This window comes from Pistacia vera, unplaced genomic scaffold (assembly GCF_008641045.1).
Source record: "Pistacia vera cultivar Batoury unplaced genomic scaffold, PisVer_v2 Contig249, whole genome shotgun sequence".
Lineage (NCBI taxonomy): Eukaryota > Viridiplantae > Streptophyta > Magnoliopsida > Sapindales > Anacardiaceae > Pistacia > Pistacia vera.
In genome coordinates this window covers 936,976-964,796 of record NW_022196056.1, presented here as the reverse complement: position 1 = coordinate 964,796, position 27,821 = coordinate 936,976, and the positions used below count along the sequence as shown (strand labels likewise).

Here is a 27,821-nt window from a genome sequence, read left to right as displayed (position 1 = left end):
GGGGGTTTCCCTAGTAATTGAGAGATCTCTCTGATCTTTTTTTTCTATTTTGATTTAACAATGTCTAACTCTTAAATTTTCTACATTTCTCACTCAAACTCCCCAGTTCCCGTAGCGTTACCGGAATGACATTCTTCTTATTTGCTACTGGGGTTTCACTCAAAAGTTTCTAGCTAATGGTTACAGCCCATTGAGGTTTTACTTAGAAAATTTTCTTGTTTGTTGATGCATTTGTGCAGAGGCTTTAAGGGAGAGCAGAGGGACATGGCCACTGCAACGAGAGTATGTATGCTTTTCAATTTTCATGTCTTTTAAAATTGATTATCTCGATTAGTGTTGTATGTTGCTTTGTCCTGAAGAAACTTTGGATAGAATTGACTTTGAAATTTGAGACATTGAATTTGGTTTTTTGCTAAAATTTTACATGGAACATAACAGAATTAAGCATTTCGATTCCAACATATTGCATCAAGATACCTAATCTCATACCTGTGCTTGATGATTTCCATAACAAAAAGGAATGGATGCGTTGATTAAAAAAAAAAAAAAAAAAACGAGAGATCAATTAAAAAGAGTGTGTGTGTGTTTGCGGGAATGAACTACTCTCTGTGCTCAAACCGTATGAGACAAGTGAATTATCAACAAGCCATCTTGAGTGTAAGGACCTCCTTTAGTGGTAAGTAACAATGTGCCTCACTTATTATAGGTCTATAACAATAAACACATAAGGGTCACAGTACTAGATTGACATGCTTAATGACTTGTTTGACATAGACTATACCTAATCAAACAAGTCTAGACACATGCTCTAAATTTTTTGATTGATGTTTCAATTTGGTTTTGTTGCATAAATAAAGAATACTTATGCTTCTCTCCTTGGAATTGTAATCACAACATATCCAAGCAAGGCAGCATACAACATGACACTTGCAATGAGGAACACCATAGTTAAGTTGATGAACTGATAAAATTATATAATGATTTAAATTGATGTTCCATGTACAAGTGTGATTAATGACATTGAAACTCTTTCTGGGGAATAATATAGCCTAACCCTTTCGAGAGAGCAGCAATATCATATGAAATTTTTTTATTAAAATGTTTGGAATTTTTAATATCCGAAAAGATCCTAATCACAGAAGTTCACCACTTTCTTCTCTCTTGCCATAGACATTCTTTGATTGCCATAGTTACATAATGTTTCATTTTGTAGGAATGAACGTGAGATTGCTTCTCTTCAGTTGGAGGTATGGTACTGCCACACAGAGTTTGAATTTCAATGAATTTTCCAGTTAATTTCTTTTCAAATTTTCACTTGGTATTTGTTTCAGGAGAAAAAATTGGTCGCGGAGATCAAGAAAACGGCAAAGACTGGAAATGAGGCAAGTTGTTTTCAGTACAATTGTTGTCAAATGTTATTCTCCATATAAACATAGGCTGGCATTTATCTAATAAAGAGATATGATCACGGGATGAGTTGTTTCTTTACTGTCCTACCTATGAGAGGTGCTTTTGTTTGCTTAAGTTGGGTTTTTATGGTTGTATATAGTGAGTTATTTTTAGGTCGGATCGTTAATATTTTTCCACTAAGCATCATGATGTCATGACATGTAATTCACATCTAGAATACTGCACAGAAGCTAGACAACAGTCTGTTGTACAGAGCATATTCTTGTTTGTTTTGAAACTCGATTTACACAAATGGGAGGATCTGGTTTAATGCTTCTTCATGTTGTAAAGACAAAGACTCCTACCCTGTTTATTTGTCACATTATGTTATTTAATTCCAATTTGTGCTCATGATGTTACTCTTACCATTGAATTTCTGATTTCAGTTGTAACAAGGTTATCATGATCTTTATATTAACCACCAAAACTTGAACTGAATAAATGAGTGCTAAGAAGTGTAAGTTAAAATTCTCAACTTTCTTCAAAATGTTAGAATTCTGTCACAAAATGTGATAAATGAATAATTGGGAATAAGAAAATAGAAAGAACTAAAATAGAACAGTCTTGACACTTTTTGAACTGCCTTGTGCTTCAGGCGTAATGAGATGTGGACAAAAGACATACCAGAAACCTTCATCGCTGGAAAATAAGAGCTACCTGAGCTAGTTGTATTTGTAGTGTCCGGTAGTAAAACTATATCATATGAAAAATGAATGTAAGACTTAAACATTATATTGTTATTGAATTTTTCGTTGATCACTCAGGATAATTTTTAAAAAATAACGTAGGATCTCTCCCTTAGAGATGGCTTAGCCATTGCATGTATTCTGGACTCGGTGACTTTGATTGTGGACTTACTCATAAGAGCATCTTAGTAGTGGGTTCTCTCTCTGTGCATTAACTAAATTGCTTAGCTACATTCTAGAAACTTGCTTGATTATCAAGTAGCTCCTTTTTACTTTACTTATTACCTGTAAGTACTTGTCTAGGCTGCCACAAGAATATTAGCTCGTCACTGTTCGGCTACGTCAACAAATAACTAATTGCAGGGAAGCCGTGCCCAAATCAGAGGAGTAGCAACTCATACACAGTAATTACCACAAGCCAAATCTATTAAATAAAAAGCAAAAAAAAAAAAAAAAAAAAAAAAAAAAAAAAAAATTCTGTCTGGTATATTAAGATTGTTGTGTTTGTTTATTCATTCATAGGCTCTATATGCTGTACTTCAATTTCTACTGGAATGAAAGGTGCAACTAAGGCTATGGTGGCAATGAACAAGGTATCATTTAACTCTGGCATAGCTGATAGCATTTCAGTGTTGCCATTTAGAGACTGGCTGAAGTAATATGTTTATCTTCTTTTTCCCCGAATGGAACCAACAAAGCAAGCTAAAGTGATCAAAGAATTCCAGAAGCAGTCAGCACAAATGGACATGACAGTAATAATTTATGTTTCCCTAGAGTATTTTCTTTTGTTCATAATTTCACCATGTAGTTGTATGATTTGTGTGCAAGTTCCTGTTAGAAATAAAAGTAATTAGTAATTACTAGATAAAATTTACTGGGAAATCTTCAAATTAGATATTACTTAAAACTCGGCTAGTTGCATCTTCAGCTCCTGCTTGGTTGGGGTGTGGACAGATTCTAACCTGTGATTGGACGTGGGTTGTATTGTAGCTTAAAATCACATAATATACTCTGTCATTGATTTGCTTCTTTAGATGTGAAACTTGAAATATACTAATGAGATTACTTATTTCACTGTTCTCGAACCAACTAAAGTATCATGTAAGTTTTGACATTTATGTGATAGGATGTGTTCTTTTGTGTAAATTTACAGTTCCAGTGTCCTTCTTGAAGAGTCTACACTGTTTTAGCCTATAATGTGTCATTTACCAATTTGTAATTCACATAATGTCCCTACAATCGAGATGATGTCTGAGTCTATTGATGAGACATTAACAAAGATGGCTGAAGAGGAGACGGAGGAGCTCACTAACCAGGTGAATTTGACATCATCGTTCTTTCTCTTTGAAGTTTTCTACCATGCTTTTTTTTTAATTTTCATCGTTCATTGTTCATTTGTAGGTTCTTGATGAGATTGGTGTGGATATTGCATCTCAGGTTGGTTTGTTTGAGATTTTGTTCAAATAACATGAATGTTTCAAACTGCCACATTATCCCTCTCACCATTATTGTTTTATAAATTGCAGTACTGTATCAATAATTTTAATGTTTTTTTTTCATTAAACAGTTATCCTCGCTCCAAAAGGCCGGATTGCGTCAAGGAATGCTTCTAATGTTGTGACGGCTGCTCCTAAAACTACCACTACTAGGTATTACCTCGTTCCAAGCTGTTGTGAAGTTTATAATTAATTATGATTTAGAATACAAATTTCAATGGTAGTCCAAATATTTTTTGTTTTACAACAAAACCTTGTCACTCTTTTTGTTGGGTTATTTAATCATTTATCTGTGTAATGGTAGTAGCAAAGAGAGAGATTAAAATTTCAAAGCAATCCACTTTCTCTAACAATAGTTTATATCCATATGCAGCCGAATCTCTGATGTTAAGGATCTTGAAAAGAGGCGGGCCTCTCTTCGACCATCTGATCTGGAATGCGTAGCAGTCAGCCTTGTCTCGTTTACATGTAAATTTTCTAAAAATATATATAATGGATTTGATGAATGAAAGCCGGAATTGTATTGCTATAGATTGTTTATATCTATTTTAGTTACTAGTGAAGCGAACGGACTTGTAAAAGCATGAACAGACGAAAAATTACCTATCGATGCTTTTTTGGTTTGTAATCTTTTCTGAATCAAACAGTTCTATGGCCTTGTGGTTAACTAGTAGGATATATATGCATCTTTCTCTTGTAGATCTCATTTCTTTTGTGATTTTTTCAGTACCTACCAAGAAAACTGAGCTTGTTGAATTTAGGAAGTGGGTTCTATAGATGAGTTACAAATTTTTCCCACCCAAATAACAGGTTAATGTACTTTTTCATCTGTAGATTTTTATTATCATTTTACTATCCAAATTTGTATTCTACGCCGATCAAAGAGTATGCTCGTCAGGTTGTTAGGTTTTATGAAGAGAGAGACTATGAGTCTTTTGGGGGTGGAATGTTAGATTTCGGTGTTAGTATTGATCGGACTTTGACTTAGGAGGGGCCGTTGAACAAACTTTAATCACTCAATTGTCGACGATTGGCGGCGTTGGCGAAATGAGGTTTGAAAGATTTTGGTGAGTGATGATCGGGAGAGAATGATGTGTTGTGGGTTGCAACGATGCTCAAATTAGAAACGGAATATAAATTTGAGAATGGTGGTGTTGCAACGATACTGAAATTGGAAACGGAATATAAATTTGGATAATAAAATGGTATTTTAAAAGTCAGTGGGTGGGAAAATGTCATTAAACCATTATTGTGTGGGAAAAAGTGGTTTACTCTTCTATAAATATTCTTCCATGTGATGCAGCAGATAATATAATTTATGAGAAATACAATGACATATGTTAATCACATATTTATTAAATTTTCCCTTTTATTTTTTTCATCTTCATGGTCCGTGAATAAATTACTTATTAATATTCATCAATAACCATCACTATAGTAGTTCTGAAAATTATATTACATGTCTTTTATTTATTTGATGGTTTCATCATGTCAACTCTGTTTTAAAACCTGGACCGGCTGGCCGCTCAAATCAGACTGGGCAGTCTCTTCGGTCCGCTTTAGGTTTTAGGGGTTTTTTGTTATTTTCAAACTTATGGGGACAATGTGACGTATTTTGCAATATTTCAAAATTTAGGGACTAACGTTATTTGGGGCATTTTTGAAATAAATGAAAATTTTAAGTCCTAAATGGCAATTTTAGCGGTATTTTCGTAATATAATAAATTTAGGGACTAGTTTACAATTTTTAACACTATTTTTATTGTTGACATCATCGGTCAGCCTGTGACCGATCAACTTATTGGGTTTTACAATGGATCGGGTTTTAAAACTACATGTCAACGAAGTTGTCCCATGTAATTGACCGTCTCAAATGAATAGCTGAAATCAGCAATTAAAATTTGTAGACAAAAACAAGTCAAGGATGAGTTTAATCTATATATTTTCATCAAATAAAAACTCTCTTTACAATTATTGTTCCTTATTTTACGATTACAATTATCTTTTGACTAATGGGGGAAGGAGATAGATCTACTAATGAACACAAGCCTTATTGTAAGCATCTGAAACAATAAAAATAAGAAACTATTACGAAATTGGAAGTGATTTAAATGAATAAAAATGGTTGTAAAAAATAAGGTACTAGCTCATCAGTATTAGGGGTGTTTGGTTCCGGGTACCCTGCATTTTTTTAAGGAACTGAAATTGGAATCAAAATCGACAGTTCTGGTTCCGATTTCTAGGTGCCCAGAACCGAAACCAGATCTGGAACCTATAATAACGGTTCTGGTTCTGGTTTTGGGTACCCTGTAAAATTATCATTACCCGCCAAAAGTTTTTAAAATGGTAAAAAACCCTTAAAAACTTAAAATACCCCCCCACCAGACACTTGTTAACAAAAATAAAATTATAAATTCAAAATTATAAACTCCATTACTTTGTAAAGGTAGATTCTCAAAAGTCAAACTAACTTACTTTAAATGTTATGAAATATAAATAGATTACTTTTTCTACAAAAGTTTTTATTAACCCCCATATTCTTTAATTTTATTTTATATTAGTCTCGGTTCCTGGTTTCAGTTCTAATTCCTATAGCTAGGAACCAGAGCCAAACCCCAGGTACTCACCGGTTATGGTTCTAATCGGTTCTTTTGAACACCTCTAAATTTAGTATTACGACCAATACATATATAACATGATATTAGAAGTGTCTAAAAAGCTGCTTAACAATTGCAAGATTTTCAATTACAAGAGCAACTGAAAGTGTATTTAGTCTCTTCTCCTTCGGATCCTACGCCTTCTCCTTCTTTGCCTTCTGTCCTGTTCAGCCTCTGAACTTGATGACTCTGATTCTGATTCTGAAGCAGGTTCTGCTGCTGCATGATAAGCCACGGCATCTTTTTCAGGTATTCTCGCAAATTAATTGGAACACCACCAAGCCCAATGGACGTGAAGAAGTTAATGCAAAATAATGTGTTCTTCGGATTATCCTTTGAGGAAAAGGGATTCATACAAGTCTTCCACTCTGGGATCCGTGATCCTCTCCTTCAGCAATCGAATCCCAAGCTCCCCCAACAATTCCTGAAACAGAAACTTCAAAAATGTCCTGGAAGAAGAATTTGTATCCTCCTCAGTCAAAAGTACATACCCCATAACCCGCCATGGCAGAGCATCTACACCCAGTAAATCGGCAAAAAACCATTGCAACATTAAGTAATTTCTTCATTTCCAGGCGATGAACCATTGACTATTGTTGGACGAAGCATTTCTCGAAGTTTTGTATACAGATTTTTTTGATAATGCAAAACCGCTGCCCCAAAATAGCATAATGCCTAGAATTATAAGTTCACTCTTGACTGCAACACTCCAATATCATACAGCAAATCTCCATCTCTTGACCCGGGTCGAGTTTGTGGCCCGCCTCTTCGAAATCTTTACTGGACATGATTGTTAGATGGATCGTCCTCTGAAGATTCACGAGGTTCGTTTCAGTTTCATCTTCTCTCCATCTCTACGTCCCTCGTATTTTTTTCTTTTGCTTCCTATTGGCTTCATCTCTCTCCAACTTCTACACGTTCAAAATTTAAGAATGCTTTGAAAATCAGAGTACCTTAACGAGAATAACACTTGGGATGCGTTTCGTTCATAGAATATTGTATTACTGAAAAAATATATTACCTTGACGTAGTGTTTGGTTCGAGGTCATAAAAGATAATATTGGTAATCTATCTTTTAATCTGACAATTACCACGTTTAGGTGTCAAGTAATCAAAGATTCTAGTAATCCACCAATACCAATAATGATTACTATAGGTAATATAGATGGTAATTCGACAATCGTCTGAAAGGGTGTTATTTTTTTAGTTATCGGGATAATCTACTGTTCATACTAATTTTACCCTTAATTAATAAACATTTTGGATACAAAGGCTCTTATATGTCTATTAAATAACAATTAGCCCAAATGTGCGAAATGATATTTTTAACCTTATAAAATAATTTTTTGGACAAAAGTACCCTACTATTTACATGAATAATACCCAAATACCCCCAGTCACCAAAGACGACTGTTGGCCGTTGTCTGTAGTTATTAGAACGGCACGCGACCGGTTGGATTTGGCCGACTGTGCGCCATCTGGTTGTTTTTGGCCAGATTGAACACGGGAAACAACTAGTTGGCCATGGATTTGGTAAGAAACGGCTAGAACTAATAGCCATTTTTGACTAGATCTAGGGCTGTTGACGACCACAGATATAACTGTTAATGGCCAGATCCATGGCCAATTGGTTGTTTTCAGCCTTCAATTTAGCCGTTTCCAGCCAGATCGACGTATGGTCGGCCAGATCTAGCTAGTTGTCCACTATTTTGTGACTGTTGATGGTGGCTGGTAGTGGTGGTTGGCGGCCGACAATCATCTTGGATGGATGAGGGTATTTTGTTAAATTTTAAACTTTTGTTATTGGGGGTATTTTAGCTAAATTCTCAAATGTAGGACTTTAAAATTAATACTCTAAATAATAATAATAATAATAATAATAATAATAATAATAATAATAATAATAATAATAATAATAATAATATTAAAAAGAAAGGGCAATTCAGTAAAAACCCCTCCGATAATATTTTATTCATTTCAACCAAAGATATTAATTATTTATACTCACCAATATAACTAAGCATATTAGTATAACATTTCCCATTCTATTTCAGTGGTAATTCTATCTTTTCAATAATAAAAAATTTCCTGAGCCAAACGCTACGAAAAAGTTCAACTTTCTTACCCTACACCTTTCTAGAGAAACAAGTTTATATATATAATTGCATGCACCAAGTATTAACTAGATTTTCACTTATTCTCCCTCACTAATTAATTTCTTTTCATTACATATCCCCAACCCCTTTAAATTTCAAATATCCAAGCTCCTCTTTTATCAATAGAAAAAAGTAAAATAGTAGCAATTAATTTTCATAGGGAAGACTAAAAGCAATTAACAAGAGAGGGAAGTGAGGAAGAAATGAAATTAGTATCCATGGGAGAAGGAAGCAAGGGGAGGCGTGTGGATAAAAAGGTTAGGGGAAAGTTAGGGGTCATTTTATAGATTTGGTGGCTTCTGTTTTATCAATAAATAAAAATAAAAAAGCAACAATTAATTTTCATGGGGAAGACTGAAAGCAACGAATGGAGAGGGAAGTGTGGGAGAAATGAAAGTAGAGTCCATTGGAGAAGGAACCTAGTGGAGGCTTGTGGATAAAAAGGTAGGGGAAAGTTGGGGTTCATTTTATAGATTTGGTGAAAATTTTCTTGGTGAAGACTGAAATGGAGAAGTTATGAGCATTAGAGAGGTTTAGGAGTGAAGATGAAGATGAAGATTGGTTCTTTCTAGGTGACTCGNCAGACGCATGTTAAGTAAGTAAATGAATTAAATGAATTATTGTTAAGAATCTCTGAGAAACATTTCTTTTCGGCTACCAGTTAGAGAGATGTTTAAGATTTACTTCTATTGCTCATTATATGATAGTAAAATCGATGACTTCTTAAGTCCTACAGTTATGGGGAGCTTTTAATATGTCACATCGCTTGGTTAGAAAGTAATGGTTAGCTTCATTAAAGTCATATCCTTTTTTTTTTTTTTTTTTTTTAATAATGATTAACTAATACTTCACAGTCATACACGGTGTGTATAAATAGAGGCATTGGGAGTGCAACTACAACCTCATACAAGTCATTCCACCCAACACTTGTCCTGAAAAACCTTCCTAAACCAAAATGGCTCTTTATTGTCAGGTTACTTCATCGCCTTCATTAACTTTTAAAAGATTGCCGCCTTTAAACAGCTCCTTAGTTGGATCATTCGGCAACATCGTTGGTCGAGCTGGTAGATCAGTACTCAAATGTATAGCTGCAACCAAAACGTCCGACGAAACCACTGTTAGACGATCAGCCAATTACCCACCTTCCATTTGGCCACATGATTTTGCTCAATCACTTACCAGTAACTATGTGGTATATTTCTGTTGTCACTTAACTTTTATTTCTTATACTTATAGAAGCATATGTATTTATAAGCAATGTTTTAAAACCCAACCCGGGATGAAACCCGGCAAAGTTGTCGGGTCCCGGGTTGACCGGTTGGCAAAAACTTCTAAAATTCAGCAAATATACCCCTAAAAATTAAGTTAAGTCTCTATAGGTTTAAATTTTAGCAAACACACCCCAAATACAAATCAGCCGGTGACTAGTTGGCAACAACGACACCTCAGATGCAAGTCCAATCGTCCCTTAGCCAATTCTCCTTAAAATATACCCAAGATCTGACCGAAATAGGTTCGATTTCGGCCAGATCTTATCGACGCGGGCGTCGACAACCCTCCCCATCACCCAAAAATTACTTCCCTCTTCCTCCTGACCAAAACCCACCTCACCCCACCCCCGTTAGCCTCGCCAATTGCTGGCAAAAGGCAGTTGTTCCTGCTTCTAGTTTTGTTCGATTTTCGATCGATTTACTCATGGGAAATTAACTCTATTACCACCATTACATTCACCGGCACTTCCTCTTCAAAAGCCCCAACATCCCTGCCGTCAATTGTTTGCCAATCATCCTCCCAAGTCCTAGGGTTTTGGGTGAATAGGAAAAATATTAACCCAGCCCATTGAAGCTTCCAGGTCTCGGTTGAACCGGTTAAACTGGCTAGGTCGAGCTGGGTTTTAAAATATTATTTAGAAGTTATTAAACTTAATTAGTTCTGATATATGCAGGGAGAACCGTTTGCCAAACGGGTTGAAAAGCTTAAGGAAGAAGTTAGGTTGATGCTTAATTCGGTGGATCCATTACATCAACTAGAGCTTATCGATGACTTGGAAAGACTTGGAGTATCTTATCACTTTCAGGAGGAAATAAAGAGAATCCTTAATAAGATACACAACAATAATTCCAGCAATTATAACAAAAGAAAAGAAAGTTTACATGTAGTAGCTCTTGAATTCAGACTTTTAAGACAACATGGCTATGATATACCTACAGGTACATAATATATATCTATCACATACACAAAAAGTTGCGATCTATAGTCATTTATACACAATTTTTCTACCAAATATAAAATTTATTGGATTCGTGAGATTCTTTTATAGTGCAATGTGATGGAAAAAGTAATTAATTTCCCTTTCATTCTTGCATCCTTTTTCCAGAAATTTTTGAAAATTTCAGGGATGAGAAAGGAAACTTCAGGCCATGCCTCAAAGATGATTGCAGAGGAATTTTNTCCATCCTCCACCTTCCTTCTTCCTTCTCCCATCCATTCACTCTTTTCTTTTTTCTTTCTTGCGTTTTTTTATAGCTCCGTTGTGACTCAAACACTCATGGGTTGGTTTTGTTTTTTTGTCTTTCTCAGTAAAGAGAGTTTCTTTTTTTCTCTTTTCATTTTTTTTTTTTTTACTGGTTTGGATCTGTTATTGAATGTGGGGGTTTGTGTTTTGACACGGGAAGTTTAATTTGGGTCATTGATTTTTGTTTTAACAATCATAGATCTGTTACCGGTTTGGATCAGTTTTTTTTTTTTTTTTCAATAATTCGTGAATAATTCGCAAATTATTCGCGAATTATACGGATATTCCAACAATTCGCGAATAATTCGGCAACCATTGTCAAAATACATATATACGCATTTTATACGTGAATTATACGGTTAGCCGTATAATTCACGTATAAAACGCGTATTTACTAACTAAGGTTTGAATGCACTTATACAATTGTCATTAATACACATCCAACTTATCAAAATAGTTAGACTTTTGGAATGCCAATATAATGTACTTATATAATTATTATTAATACTCATTCAACGTGTGAAGGTGAAGCAATTAATTCAAAACCAACATGTCAAGATGGAGAAATTTTAGTAGTCCCATTAAACCTTAAATCCAAGGTGTCAATTCAAGCAACAATTGTAAACCCGCAAAATGAGTACCAAATGTCAATCAACCAATGAGTAACATTGAGAATCAAACATAGAGAATAATACTTTTATTAAAAAGGAAATATGTACATCGGTTTTTGACATTGTGAAGTCGGTTTGGATGATGTAGGTGGTGTTTATTTCCTATTTCTCTTATATTTGTTCACTTCCTCTATTGCAAATGCATAGTCCCTTCTGTTTATATTATAGATAATGTCCATGGTAAATTGTATGATTTTTAATATCTTGTCAATGACTTCTGAATTTATGTCTAGTAGCATGTACATCGTCTAAATTAGCGTAAACTTTTTTGAGAATGTCCTTCAATTCTAGCATTGCTTGAACAATAGCTAAATCAATTGGGGAAACAAAATACAATCAAATTTTATAAATATATGATAAAACTGTAACAGAAGTTGTAAATATAATGATGAAAGGAACTTTCGGCCTACCAAAAAAGGGTTTTTTAATGGGTTTTATATTCCTACAAATAGTATAACGTTTCATTTGACATTTTGTAATTTTGTGTTCATACGTTTTAGTTCCTTTGTGGAGAGTTATTGTTGTGAAGTTATTTGAAGCAATCTAAATGAGTGATTAATATTGTAGTAATATTTTGGAGAATAGGATACAAAAAGTTGGAACATCCAACCTTCTAGTTGCTTTGGTGGAGAATTATCGTTGTTGAGGTTGGTGCTGATATTCATAGTAGACTTTTGGTTGTGATGTTTTGTCAACCATTGTCAAATTAACTTGGGGAGAAGAAATGAACAATGAAGGTGTATAATATTTTGAAGAAATTAAATGAGTTTAATGTCGAATAATATATAGGAGAATAAGATACAAAGAGTGGAAAGAATAGACAATGATAATAAATACACATATCGATTGAAAAAGTGTTAATAATCTTTGGATAAGACAATATGAACAGTAGTAGACTATTCACTAATATTAAAGAAAAACGTTATAAACATTTTGCTAAGTATGCAAGTCAGAAATGTGATGATGATAATAAAATATATAGTTAGGTAGCTAAGATGGTTCGATAAGATAGTTTAAGAAACGTGGTATGGTTCAGCGTGTGCTTTGATTTAATTAAAATGGAATGAAAGTTTTTAAATATGTCATAGGAATGAATTTAGGTATACTATATTGAGGTTTGTTGAACGTGTTTATCTTTTAACATTCTCATAATTATTGTTGTCTAATATTCTATTAAATATCTATATATATGTTTGTGGTTTATTGATCATTGTAATTAAAATTTCGTTAATTCACATAAAAATATATATTGATTTGTATTATTTAAATGTGAATAGGACACAAAACAGTTGGAATGAATTGAGATATTATAATAAATAAATACGGTGATTTAATAATAAAAAGGGTGCGTTTGGTTAGTATTGGATAGGATTTAGGGATAGTATTGGGTTATTGGATAGGGGGTATTACGAGGTAAATTTTAAAAATTTGTGAAAAAGCCCTTAGGTTTATTAATTTAACTAAAGACCCTAACATATAAAATGACAAAACACCCCACCACACATGCAGTGTCAGATTCCGGCCCCCCACCGCGGAAAATTTGTTATGGAACAAACCGGTCGGATCTGTGCCGTAACACGTCGTATAGCCTTTTAGCAAGATCATGTTGGATCTGGCGGAAAAGGCAGATCTACGGTGTTATGGCATCGACGGCTGGAAAAGGCCAAACGAAGATGGCGAGGCCAAAGATGTGGCCGTGTGTTTTTCGGTCAACGACGGCCAGATCTGGCCTTTTCCGGCCAGATCCGTGGTGGATCTGGCCGGGAAGGCACAGCGGTGAACTTCAGGCATTTCTGGTCAGAAGTTAGGCGTTGTACAGATTCCGGCTATCACACGACGGTGGTTGCCGGAATCTGACAAGTTGGGTTGATGGGGGTGTTTTTGTTAATTTTTAAATTTTTCAGGGGGTATTTGTGAAATTAATAACCTTATAGGGGTTAAATGTAATTAAAAAATGGGTAATATTTTTGGAATAATGTGCCAAACATTATTTGGAGAATAGGATCAGAATAGGGATAAAAATATTAAGCCAAACATGCAGAAAATCTTATTGTACAATTTTAAAAGAAAAAGATAATAATATTTTGTTAAATATCGGTCAAGATGTCATGATGATGTCATAATATTTAGTTAGCAGTTAATTGTGGCTTGACAATATGGTTATAAAACATTTATATGGTTCGCATGGCTCTGTTTAATTAATAATGGTACGAAAGTCTTTTTAAATTTGTAATAGAAATGGTTTTTTTATAGTTTTTGTTAATAAGATTATAGTATATTAGATGATGTTTATGAATGTTTAATATTTTAACATTCTCATAAACACTTTTGTAACATTCTAAAATAACTATCATTATTAATATTGTTATGTCCTTAATAAGCTTAATTAAACCAAAGACAATACGTCTTCATTAATCGTAATACGAATATTATAGTTACATACATATTTCCAATCTTATTATTAGGAATTTAATAGGATGTATATATGTGGTTGAACTTCCTCTTTCGTTATCCACTTATGGGTACATTTTTGCTAGTTTATATACAAATATTTGATTATAATACAACAATTGCATCTGACCAAAGATTCCGCAGCCAGGGGAGTTAACTAGCTCATCTATCAACACAAATTAAGAAGTTTAAAATCTTCAATGAAATCTATACGAAGTGATGACCAAAAGAAGAAGTAATTGATAACAGTTAATACAACTCTCCTTTCTCATTGGGCTTCCACTCTCACCCTTTTGCTTCCACTTACCTATTCCTACTACCTTGTCAATATTTCCACAAAGCAAACCCGGTGGCCGCGCCCATAAACACTACCTATTCCTACTACCTTGTCAATATTTCCACAAAGCCAAACCCGGTGGCCGCCGCCTATATACTAATACAATGCCTATCTTCGGTTATATTTGAATGGTTAAATTAGCCTATAATCAATGAGCAGTGATAACAACAACAGATAATAAAATTATTATATTATATAATAACAGGAATTTCATATCATTAATATGAAAATTTCCGGAAGAAGTTTCTGGTCCCTACACTATTACTATCCACGCCAAACCAAAGACCATCAATATCAAGAAAAACTATTCTACATCTTACCAGGGTTTTACTTGGTCTGTGATGGTTACATATATTTTTTTTTCCAAGTCTAATCCAAGTCAACTTGGTATTATAATTGTAGAGAAAACGACACGTACCCACGCAAGGTTTAGTGAAAATTTCCCGGAAGAAGTTTTTGCGTCCCTACACTATACTATTCACGCCAAACCAAAGACCATCAATATCAAGAACACTATTCTACATCAATACCAAAGGGTTTACCTGGTCTGTTGGGTTACATATATTTTTTTTTTCCAAAGTCTACTCCAAGTCAACTTGGATTATAATTGTAGAAAAACGACACGTTCCCACGCAAGGTTTAGTGAAATCTAGCTTTACTCCTGGTTCTAAAGAGCCTTCAGTTTCATTCTGAGCTATTTGTTTCGCTGGTGATAACCAACTTGTGATTCAGTGTCTGACTGAATGAGTTATTGCCTAATAAAATATTTATTTAATCTTGTAATTTTGTTGCTTTTTCGTCTCTTTTTCGTGCTTGTGAGTCCATTAGTTGATATGTGTCAATCGCAACAAAGACAATCTCATTTGTTATTACTTTTTAGAAGCATAAAGATTGAATAACTCCTAATAGTATAACTAGTGAGCTTATTATGAAATGGAGGAAATCGGTTTATGGTGAAATGATGTCATTGGAGGCCCTCATGGTCAGGGCCAACAAGATTTGCCATTAAGACCACCATGACTCTTACAAGTTATGCTTTTACATGGGATTTAGATGTTTGGGTGAATGAAGCTAAGAACCTCCCCAACATGATGGTTCATAAGAGACTTGGAAAAGATTGACAAGCTTAATGTCAAGGTAAGCAGCAAATTAAGGGTCATAATGCAGGGAGACAATAAGTGGTCCTAGTCACACTCTCCCATTTTTGGTGCTGTAGTTGGGAGGACTTTCGTCATTTGTAAAAGCCAAAGACCGTTTGGATGCAGCATTCAGGTGTCCTGTTGCTCATTGCGGTGCAGAAGTACTTTGTTTTGAAAGATAGTTATGTTGTTGCTTCCGAAATTGGGGCGCTGTGGGGATACCTCTGGAGCAACTATGCTCAGGTACAAAAATGAGGGAGAGTTTTCCTATCATATCAAATGGACAGCCCTGCAAGAAGGAGCTGTTTTGAGTTTATCAATTCAGTACACTCCTATTCAGATATGAGTCTTTACACGGAACGGAGTAGTTTTAGGTCTGAGACAATGGAGCCCTGGATACTTTCCACTTACGAGAGGTTGTAAAGTACACTTATCAAGTGCCCATATTCAAGTGGTTGCCTTCCAATTTGAAGCTTGATGGTGGAGTGGAGTTTAATCACGCAAGTTGTGGGAGGACATATATGATGCTATAAGTGAGGCCCGTCATTTGATTTACATTGCAGGGTGGTCTGGATCATACCGTTAGACTGTTCGGGATGGTATAAAACAATTGCAATTTGGGGGATCTTCTCAAAACAAAGTCACAGGAAGGTGTTAGAGTGCTGCTACTTGGTGGGATGATCCCACTTCTTTCAGCCTTTTGGGATTAAGAGGGTAAAAAACTGAGTATTCTTTTAATTTTTCCATATTTGATGCTGCTTTTCTATTTTCAAGCTCTAGGCATTTAATTTTTTTTTTTTCCCATGTTATGCCATTGGGAAAGATCAATTGAATAGTTGCATACTTCTATCGTTGGAATAGCGTATTGCATATGTTTGTTTCCTTCCAACCAAGTACTGAATGATTTATATGTTTTAGGAAGGTATATGGATACCAGTGATGAGGAGACTCGCCGTTTTTTTCAAGCACTCTTCATGTGCAAGTTGTACTTTGCCCCCGATCTGTTGGAAAAGGACATCAGTGGGTCAGAAAGCAGGTTGGATATCATTTAGGCACTGGGTATAACCTATCTGTGATTAATATCGTCAAAGCTTTGCTTGTCGCAATCCAGTATTACAATTATAATCAATTTGTGCAGCATCATTGGATATAGCTATTTTAACCTGTAAAGTTCAATCCAAAAGGAGTGCTAAAATTGTTGTATTTGATCGCTGCTTGCTTTATAAATTGTGAAAAGAGGAAATGCGTTAGTATTAGTTCATATAGTGCATAGTTACATTTATATAGATCTACACAATATAATATCCAAAATGTATTTGCTTTAATCTTTTGAGGGAAAAATTAAAAAATAAAGGCCGAATTTTATATTTCAGGTAGCTTGTCTATACACATACCAGAAAACTGTGGTCGTGGATGCCGATGCTGGACAACTAAAAAGGAAAATTATCTCCTTTATTGGAGGTCTTGATTTATGCAAGGGTCGATATGATACTCCAAATCACTCTTTTTAGTTCATCAAAAACAGTGCACAAAGATGACTTTCATAACTCTTTATTTGGGGTAAACATTTAACCATGTTCTTCTACTTAATCCACATCTGATAAATATTTTCCAATTTTTTTATGTGTTATGAAAGGATACTTTTGTTAGAAATCAAATTCAATACTTTGCTCGATTTACAATTCAGTATGCTAAGATTTTTTAATTTCTTTTTATTTTGCAATATCTGTTTTAACCTATCAGAAGATAGTTCTGCTGGTCCAAGACACCGTGGCATGACTTGCACTGTCGAATTGATGGTCCAGGTGCATATGATATTCTCACCATTTTGAGGAGCGGTGGTTGAAGGCTTCTAGCATCACAGGCTCGCCACCGCCGTACTTCAAAATGAGATGCTTTACTCAAGCTGAAAGATTCCAGAAATTTTTGGGAGGGCAGAAATTTCTTACCTGAATGAGAATGGTATAGAGGCTTGGAATGTTCAGGTATTAGATAGCAACCAGCTCTTGATTTTCAATTCTCATTAGTCAATGTTCTTTTTTTTTTTTTTTTTTTGGGGTTACATTAGAGTAAATTTCACAATATTTGCAGGTTTTCAGATCATGATTCAAATTCTGTAAAAGGATTTCCAGATGACCCTAAAGTGGCAAAAACATGGTGAGAAAAAAAAATTGTGTTTCCTTCCATTTTGCATGAATCTATAAGAGACTGAGATCAAAGTGAACTAACATGTTAACTACGTTGTAACAGACCTAGCATTGGGAAGGAATGTTCAATAGCATGAGTTACATACAGTATGTCAAGGCGATCCGTGTGCCCAACACTTCATTTATATCGAAAATCAGTACTTTATTGGTTCTTCATATAATTGGGATTCTCACAAACAATTAGGTGAGGGGCTATAATCTTTGAGTAAGGAACATGAGCAGTATATGCATGCCTTTTTAATATGGAAGAAATAATAGAGAAGGAGATGTATATGTATATGTATAAGAGAGAATTAGGGTGGTAATTATTGATTCGAAACTTTTTTTTCTTTTTCTATAAACTTGCCAAAGGGATAGATATCAATGATCAAATAGGTAAAGACATGGGTTTCATTTGAGGTGCAAATAATTTAATACAATTGAGATTGCTCTTAAATTGCCAACAAAATACGAGCAAATGAGAGGTTTTCTGCATATATCTTATACCAATGAGGCCAGAAGGTGGTAATAGAATCGCTCAGAGGATTCTCTATTGGCAGGTAGGCTTTCAAAAATCGACTGCATAGTTCAATGTAGAAGAATTGCCATTTCAGTAATATTGTTGTTACTGCTGCAGCATAAAACAATGCAAATGAGTATAAAACAATTTACAAGGCTCTGGTGGAGGCTAGAACGAGAATGTATATGAGCCACAGGACTATTTGAATTTTTTTTGCCTTGGCAGTCGGAGCCATTAGCTGGAGTAGACAGTGGCACCTGCAGCCACACTCACAAGGTATTTCCCTCAGTAAAAATTTCCAAGTACAAATACAATAGTATGTTTTCATCTAATTCATCTATTTGTTCTATAGGAACTTTGTCAGAAAAACCGACGCTTTCAAATATATGTTCATTCTAAAGGTATGATAGTAGATGAGAATATGTGATATTAGGATCTGCAAATATCAATCAACGCTCTATGGATGGCACCAGAGATACTGAAATAGCATGGGTGCGTATCAGCCTCGCCATATTGGGCAAGCAAGCCTCTGGTCCACAGGTCAAGTAAGACAATGATACCGCTTTGATTATAATAATTTTTATATTGTGTTAAATGAATGGGTGTGAAATGAGTGCAGGTGTATGGCTATAGAATATGCACTTTGGGCAGAGCATATTGGAGAAAGAGGAATGTTTCAATTCACCAGAGAGTGTGGAATGTGTAAGAAGGTAAGATCCTTGGGTGAACTTAATTGGGAACGATATAAAGTATTGAGTAACAGAAATGAAGGCTCACCTTCTGAAATACCCAATTGAAGTCGATCCAACTGGCAACGTGAAGCCTCTTCCTGGCTCTGAATCATTTCCAGATGTGGGTGGCAACATATTGGGCTCATTATACCATATACAGACATTCACGAAAATCTCACCACTTGACCCGCATCCCTATTTGCTTGTTCTCTTGTTTCACATCTCCTAAAATACCATTTATTCGTGTTTTATGTGTTTGATAATATTATGATATATGGTAATTTTAGTTATATTATTGTTATATTCTTTTTTTTTCGAAGTTCAAATACCAAAAAACGATTTAAATGAGAAATACAATAAAATTAAGAAATTAATATTTATCAATCATGTCATTTATGATTTTTTTTTTCTATTTAATTAAATTAAATTCAATTAATGTAATTTGATTAGGAGGAAAAGAATATGGTCAAACTGTAATTTTTTTTAAGGCTTCGTTCGTGAATATTTTTACTGTTTTGTTTTTATTATTATTATTATTATTATTATTTTGGCTAAAATTAAAAAATAATACCGAAGATTACTGGTAGGGGTGAGCGGTTCCGGGTATCCTACGTTTTTTGAAGAAACCAAAAAGGGAACCGGAATCGGAACCTGAAACATAGGTTCCAAATCTGGATTCGGATAAGTTTAATTTTAATTACCCCTACTTTTTAGAAAATTCCAACAGTTTACAAAAATTATAATTTAGTCCTAGTCCTACTCAGGTACCCGGACCTTTATTTCGATCCTGATTCTGATTCCCGATTCCTACAGTGTTGGAACTGGAATCGGACCTGGGAATTCCTGGTTCCAATTTTCTAAAACCAGAACCAGACCCTAATGGGGTTGATTCTGGTTCTACACTTTACCCATGCTCACCTCTAGATGAATTGAGAATGTTTAGAGAAATGTGTTTGGTTAGGCTAGAATAAATTGGTGGGGATGTTATATTGAAATGTTTGGTTGGAAGGAATAAATGGGTGAGTATGTTATATAGATTACTAAATTGCCCTCCTTTTTAAATGTTAATATAATATTATTTTTTGAATCAGTTCTCTTAACCCCCTACATTTGAGATTTAGCTAAAATACCCCAACCACATAAAAGTTTAATTTCTAACAAAGTCACCCCCTCCCATTTTAAGCCACTGTCGGCCACTACCATCGGCCGCAACAATAATGGCCGGAACGACGCATGACTGGTCAGATCTGGGTTAACAACTAGAGATCTAGTTGTTGCTAATGGCTAGAATCAATGTAATTGGTCGTTTCCGACCAGATCGGCGCACGACTGGCCAGATTCGGCCACCAGTCTTGGGTAATTTTTTTCAAGTTCAAGGGTATTTTTGTCCTACAAATTTTGTATATAAGGATTGTAACGCCCCACTTGAGGAATGTAGTTAAGATTTGTTGTATTACTTAAATGTTCATTGATCCAGCTTCAATTGAGTTTGTATGTTATTATTTTTGGTTGGTTGGTCTTTGGTTGAAATGGTATGTTGAGTTGGTTGAGTGTTTGCCTTGAAATTGGTTGAGATTTAAGGAATCTTGGTCTTACAGTCTTCGCCGGGGCGACGTCAGCTCTGTGTTGCGATGTCGGTTCTGTAATTTTTTGTCCGGGTGACGGAACTTTCTTCGCCGCGGCGACAGAACGGCAGAAAAGTTTCTTGAGGTTTCTAGAGAATTCTCCATAGGGGCAAAATGACCCTTCTACCCCTAATTAACAGGAAAAGTGGGGAGTGAAATGTAAGGAAATTTCATGGAGAATAGGTTAGTGTGGGGGTGTGAGTGTAATGAATCAAATGATATAGATGGAATTTCCAAGGAAGAGCAAGGGTAGAATGGGAAAGAGTGGAGAAAATATGAGATATTAAGGGTTTAACTTTAGAAACCCTTTCATTCTTTCCTTTCCACCGCCTCTTCCATCCCTCAATTCTCTCAAGCTTTCATTCAATTTTCCAAGGATTTTTGGAGGGCTTTTGATTAACCCCGGTGGCCGCCGCCTATATACTAAATACAATGCCTATCTTCGGTTATATTTGAATGGTTAAATTAGCCTATAATCAATGAGCAGTTGATCAACAACAACAGATAATAAAATTTATTATTATATAAATACAGGATTTCATTATCATTAATATGAAAATTTCCCGGAAGAAGTTTCTGCGTCCCTACACTATTCTATTCCACGCCAAACCAAAGACCATCAATATAGAACCTATTCTACATCTATACCAAAGGGTTTTACTTGGTCTGTTGATGGTTACATATATTTTTTTTTCCAAATCTACTCCAAGTCAACTTGGTATTATAATTGTAGAGAAAACGACACGTACCCACGCAAGTTTAGTGAAAATTTCCCGGAAGAAGTTTCTGCGTCCCTACACTATTACTATTCCACGCCAAACCAAAGACCATCAATATCAAGAACACTATTCTACATCAATACCAAAGGGTTTACCTGGTCTGTTGATGGTTACATATATTTTTTTTTCCAAAGTCTACTCCAAGTCAACTTGGTATTATATTGTAGAGAAAACGACACGTTCCCACGCAAGGTTTAGTGAAATCCTAGCTTGGTACTCCTGGTTTCATAAGAGCCTTCCAGTTTCATTCTTGAGCTATTGTTTCGCTGGTGATAACCAACTTGTTGATTCAGTGTCTGACTGAATGAGTTTATTGCCTAATAAATATTTATTTACATCTTGTAATTTTGTTGCTTTTTCTGTCTCTTTTTCGTGCTTGTGAGTCCATTAGTTTGATATTTGTTCAATCAGCAACAAAGACAATCTCATTTGTTATACTTTTTAGAAGCATAAAGATTGAATAACTCCTATATAGTATAACTAGTGAAGCTTATTATTGAAATGGAGGAACATCCGGTTTATGGTGAAATGATGTCATTTGGAGGCTCCACTCATGGTCAGGGCCAACAAGATTTGCCATTTAAGACCACCAATGACCTTACAAGTTATGCTTTTACATGGGATTTAGATGTTTGGGTGAATGAAGCTAAGAACCTCCCCAACATTGATATGGTTCATAAGAGACTTGGAAAAGCATTTGACAAGCTTAATGTCAAGGTAAGCAGCAAAATTAAGGGTCATAAGCCTGAGGAGACAATAAGTGTCCTTATGTCACACTCCCATTTCTGGTGCTGTAGTTGGGAGGACTTTCGTCATTTGTAAAAGCCAAAAGCCCGTTTGGATGCAGCATTCAGTGTTCCTGTTGCTCATTGCGGTGCAGAAGTTCACTTTGTTTTGAAAGATAGTTATGTTGTTGCTCCGAAATTGTGGGCGCTGTGGGATACCTCTGGAGCAACTATGCTCAGGTACAAAAATTGAGGGAGAGTTTCCTATCATTAACTCAAATGGACAGCCCTGCAATGAGGAGCTGTTTTGAGTTTATCAATTCAGTACACTCCTATTCAGAATCGAGTCTTTACAGGAACGGAGTAGTTTCAGGTCCTGATGACAATGGAGTCCCTGGTACATACTTTCCACTACAGAGGTTGTAAAGTTACACTTTACAAGATGCCCTATTCAAGATGGTTGCCTTCCCAATTTGAAGCTTGATGGTGGAGTGGAGTTTAATCACGCAAGTTGTTGGCAGGACATATATGATGCTATAAGTGAGGCCCGTCATTTGATTTACATTGCAGGGTGGTCTTGGATCATACCGTTAGACTTGTTCGGGATGGTAATAACAATTGCAATTTGGGGGATCTTCTCAAACAAAGTCACAGGAAGGTGTTAGAGTGCTGCTACTTGTGTGGGATGATCCCACTTCTTTCAGCCTTTGTGGGATATAAGAGGGTAAAAACTGAGTATTCTTTTAATTTTTCCATATTGATGCTGCTTTTCTATTTCAAGCTCTAGGCATTAATTTTTTTTTTTTTCCCATGTTATGCCATTGGGAAAGATCAATTGAAGTTGCATACTTCTTATCTGTTGAATAGCTATTGCATATGTTTGTTTCCTTCCACCAAGTACTGATGATTTATATGATTTTTAGGAAGGTAATATGGATACCAGTGATGAGGAGACTCGCCGTTTTTTCAAGCACTCTTCAGTGCAAGTTGTACTTTGCCCCCGATCTGTTGGAAAAGGACATCAGGGGTCAGAAAGCAGGTTGGATATCATTTAGGCACTGGATATAACCTATCTGTGATATAATATCGTCAAAGCTTTTGCTTGTCGCAATCCAGCTTACCAATTTCATAATCAATTTGTGCACATCATTGGATATAGCTATTTTAACCTGTAAAGTTCAATCCAAAAGGAGTGCTAAAACTTGTTTGTATTTGATCGCTGCTTGCTTTTATAACTTGTGAAAAGAGGAAATGCGTTAGTATATAGTTCATATGTGCATAGTTCACATTTATATAGATCTACACATATAATATCCAAAATTAGTATTTGCTTTAATCTTTTTTGAGGGAAAAATTAAAAAATAAGGCCGAACTTTTTACTTTCAGGTAGCTTATGTCTATACACATCACCAGAAAACTGTGGTCGTGGATGCCGATGCTGGACAACTAAAAAGGAAATTAATCTCCTTTATGGAGGTCTTGATTTATGCAAGGGTCGATATGATACTCCAAATCATCCTCTTTTTAGTACATCAAAAACAGTGCACAAAGATGACTTTCATACATCTTTATTTGGGGTAAACATTTAACCATGTTTCTTCTACTTAATCCACATCTGATAAATATTTTCTCAATTTTTACTATGTTATGAAAGGATACTTTGTTAGAAATCAAATTCAATACTTTTGCTCGATTTAACATTCAGTATGCTAAGATTTTTTAATTTCTTTTATTTTTGACCAATATCTGTTTTAACCTAATCAGAAGAATAGTTCTGCTGGTCCAAGACAACCGTGGCATGACTTGCACTGTCGAATTGATGTCCTGCATATGATTTCTCACCAATTTTGAGGAGCGTTGGTTGAAGGCTTCTAAGCATCACAGGCTTCGCCACCGCAGTACTTCAAATGAAGATGCTTTACTCAAGCTGAAAGAATTCCAGAAATTTTTGGGAGGGCAGAAATTTCTTACCTGAATGAGAATGGTATAGAGGCTTGGAATGTTCAGGTATATTATAGCAACCAGCTCTTGATTTTCAATTCTCATTAGTCAATGTCTTTTTTTTTTTTTTTTTTTGGGGTTACATTAGAGTAAATTTCACAATATTTGCAGGTTTTCAGATCAATTGATTCAAATTCTGTAAAAGGATTTCCAGATGACCCTAAAGATGGCACAAACATGGTGAGAAAAAAAAATTGTGTTTCATCTTCCATTTGAGAATCTATAAGAGACTGAGATCATAAGTGAACTAACATGTAACTACGTTGTAACAGAACCAGCATTGGGAAGGAATGTCTAATAGACATGAGTATACATACAGCGTATGTCAAGGCGATCCGTGCTGCCCAACACTTCATTTATATCGAAAATCAGTACTTTATTGGTTCTTCAATAATTGGGATTCTCACAAACAATTAGGTGAGGGACTATAATCTTTGAGCTAAGGAACATGAGCAGTATTATGCATGCCTTTTTATTATTGGAAGAAATATAGAGAAGGAGATGTATATGTATATGTATATAGAGAGAATTAGGGTGGTAATTATTTGATTCGAAACTTTTTTTTCTTTTTCTTAAACTCTTGCCAAAGGGATAGATATCAATGATCAAATAGTTAAAGACATGGTTTTCATTTGCAGGTGCAAATAATTTAATACCATTGAGATTGCTCTTAAAATTGCCAACAAAATACGAGCAAATGAGAGGTTTTCTGCATATATTCTATACCAATGAGGCCAGAAGGTGGTATAGAATCGCTCAAGGATTCTCTATTGGCAGGTAGGCTTTCAAAAAATGCACTGCATAAGTATCAATGTAGAAGAATTGCCATTTCAGTAATATTTGTTGTTACTGCTGCAGCATAAAACAATGCAAATGATGTATAAAACAATTTACAAGGCTCTGGTGGAGGCTAGACTAGAGAATGTATATGAGCCCAGGACTATTTGAATTTTTTCTGCCTTGGCAGTCGTGAGCCATTAGCTGGAGTAGACAGTGCCACTGCAGCCAACACTCCACAGGTACTTTCCCTCAGTAAAAATTTCCAAGTACAAATACAATAGTATGTTTTCATCTAATTCATCTATGTGTCATATAGGAACTTTGTCAGAAAAACCGACGCTTTCAAATATATGTTCATTCTAAAGGTATGATAGTAGATGATGAATATGTGATATTAGGATCTGCAAATATCAATCAACGCTCTATGGATGGCACCAGATATCTGAAATAGCCATGGGTGCGTATCAGCCTCGCCATACTTGGCAAGCAAGCCCTCTGGTCCACATGGTCAAGTAAGTACAATGATACCAGCTTTGATTATAATAATTTTTATACTTGTGTTAAATGAATGGGTGTGAATGAGTGCAGGTGTATGGCTATAGAATGTCACTTTGGGCAGAGCATATTGGAGAAATTGAGGAATGTTTCAATTCACCAGAGAGTGTGGATGTGTAAGAAGAGTAAGATCTTGGGTGAACTTAATTGGGAACGATATAAAGTTGATGAAGTAACAGAAATGAAGCTCACCTTCTGAAATACCCAATTGAAGTCGATCCACTGGCAACGTGAAGCCTCTTCCTGGCTGAATCATTTCCAGATTGGGTGGCAACATATTGGGCTCATTTATACCATATACAGACATTCACGAAAATCTCACCACTTGACCCCATCCCTATTTGCTTGTTCTCTTGTTTCACATCTCCTAAAATACCATTTATTCGTGTTTAATTATGTGTTTGATAATATTATGATATATGGTAATTTTAAGTTATATATTGTTATATTCTATTTTTTTCGAAGTTCAAATACCAAAAACGATTATACAATGAGAAATACAATAAAATTAAGAAATTAATATTTATCAATCATGTATCATTTATGATTTTTTTTTTCTATTTAATTTAAATTAAAATTCAATTATGTAATTTTGAGTTAGGAGAGAAGAATGGTCAAAAATGTATTGTACAGATTCCGGCTATCACCGACGGTGGTTGCCGGAATCTGACAAGTTGGGTTGATGGGGGTGTTTTTGTTAATTTTTAAACTTTTTTCAGGGGGTATTTAGTGAAATTAATAACCTTATGGGGTAAAAATGTAATTAAAAAAATATGGTAATATTTCTAGAATAGTGTGCCAAACATTATTTGGAGAATAGGATCCAGAATAGGGATAAAAATATTAAGCCAAACATGCAGAAAATCTTATTGTTACAATTTTAAAAGAAAAGATAATAAATATTTTGTTAAATATCCGGTCAAAGATGTCATGATGATGTCATAATATATTAGTTAAGCAGTTAATTGTGGCTTGACAATATGGTTATAAAACATTTATATGGTTCGACATGGATCTTGTTTAATTAATAATGGTACGAAAGTCTTTTTAAATTTGTAATAGAAATGGTTTTTTATAGTTTTTGTTAATTAAGATTATAGTATATTTAGATTGATGTTTATTGAATATGTTTAATATTTTAACATTCTCATAAACACTTTTGCTTAACATTCTTATTAAATATCTATTACATTATTAAATATTGTTTATGTCCTTAATAAGCTTAATTAAACTCAAAGACAATACGGTCTTCATATAATCGTAATACGAATAATTATAGTTACACTTACATATTTTCCAATCATTATTATTAGTAATTTAATAGGATGTATATATGTGGTTGAACTTCCTCTTTCGTTATCCACTTATGTGTACATTTTTTGCCTAGTTTATATACAAATATTTGATTATAATACAACAATTGCATCTGACCAAAGATTCCCGCAGCCAGGGGAGTTAACTAGCTCATCTATCAACACAAATTAAGAAGTTTAAAATCTTCAATGAAATCTATACGAAGTGAATGACCAAAATGAAGAAGTAATTGATAAACAGTTAATATCAACTCTCCTTTCTCATCGGGCTTCCACTCTCACCCTTCTGCTTCCACTTACCTATTCCTACTACCTTGTCAATATTTCCACAAAGCCAAACCCCGGTGGCCGCCGCCCATAAACTTACCTATTCCTACTACCTTGTCAATATTTCCACAAAGCCAAACCCCNTTTTTGTAGAGTTTTGCCTCTAGAAAGACAGCAAATCAAAGAGTTGAGTTGCAAAATTTTCAGTCCGTTTGTCATTCTTCAACATGACGATCGAAAGGTCATCTCTAGTCTGATCAACCTGATATTTGGTCAAAATGCAAAGGATGTTTGGCTTTCAATCTGGATGGTTGGTTTTTGATTTTAATGGCTAAATTTGGAGTTATACAACTTACATTTTGGGTACTTTGTTAGTGATTTTACTCTTATCTTTTCATAGCTCTTTTATATATTTCACCTTATTAGAGTTGTGATAAAGTTCTAAATTTTGTATGGAATATTATTGGTGATTTGTGGTTGTTGTAAACATTTTTTTTTTATTATAGTTGATTTAAATAGATCATTCGATCCCATGGTTTTTAATCTCTTTACATCGAAAAGGTTTTTCCACGTAAAATTATTTGTTTCTTGTGAATTTGATTATTTGTTCAAACATATTTGTTTAAGGTTTTGCTTCTCACAAATTCATTCAAATAGAAAACATTTTGTTAGTGCATTATTTCCTTTCAATTAAGAGTAATCCTACAAAATGATATTTAATTGTTAAATGAATCTGCAATTACTTTAATGTTACCCTACAAAGATTTTTCTCTCTATAATTG

The 27,821-nt window shown here is 34.7% G+C and overlaps 1 protein-coding gene and 3 pseudogenes across 1 annotated transcript; all 4 read left to right on the top strand.

Moving 5' to 3' along the window:
- The first annotated feature begins 261 nt into the window (after positions 1 to 261).
- Positions 262 to 6,515, top strand: LOC116132144 (annotated as a pseudogene).
- Positions 6,516 to 9,358: 2,843 nt separating this feature from the next.
- On the top strand, positions 9,359 to 10,970 carry LOC116132143 (terpene synthase 10-like). Its single transcript, XM_031417803.1, has 3 exons — positions 9,359 to 9,636; positions 10,390 to 10,654; positions 10,822 to 10,970. The coding sequence occupies exons 1-3, from the start codon at positions 9,400 to 9,402 to the stop codon at positions 10,968 to 10,970; spliced, it is 651 nt and encodes a 216-aa protein (XP_031273663.1). The 5' UTR covers positions 9,359 to 9,399.
- A 4,474-nt stretch (positions 10,971 to 15,444) lies between these two features.
- LOC116132142 lies at positions 15,445 to 19,265 on the top strand (annotated as a pseudogene).
- Positions 19,266 to 21,646: 2,381 nt separating this feature from the next.
- Positions 21,647 to 25,946, top strand: LOC116132111 (annotated as a pseudogene).
- Positions 25,947 to 27,821: the final 1,875 nt, after the last annotated feature.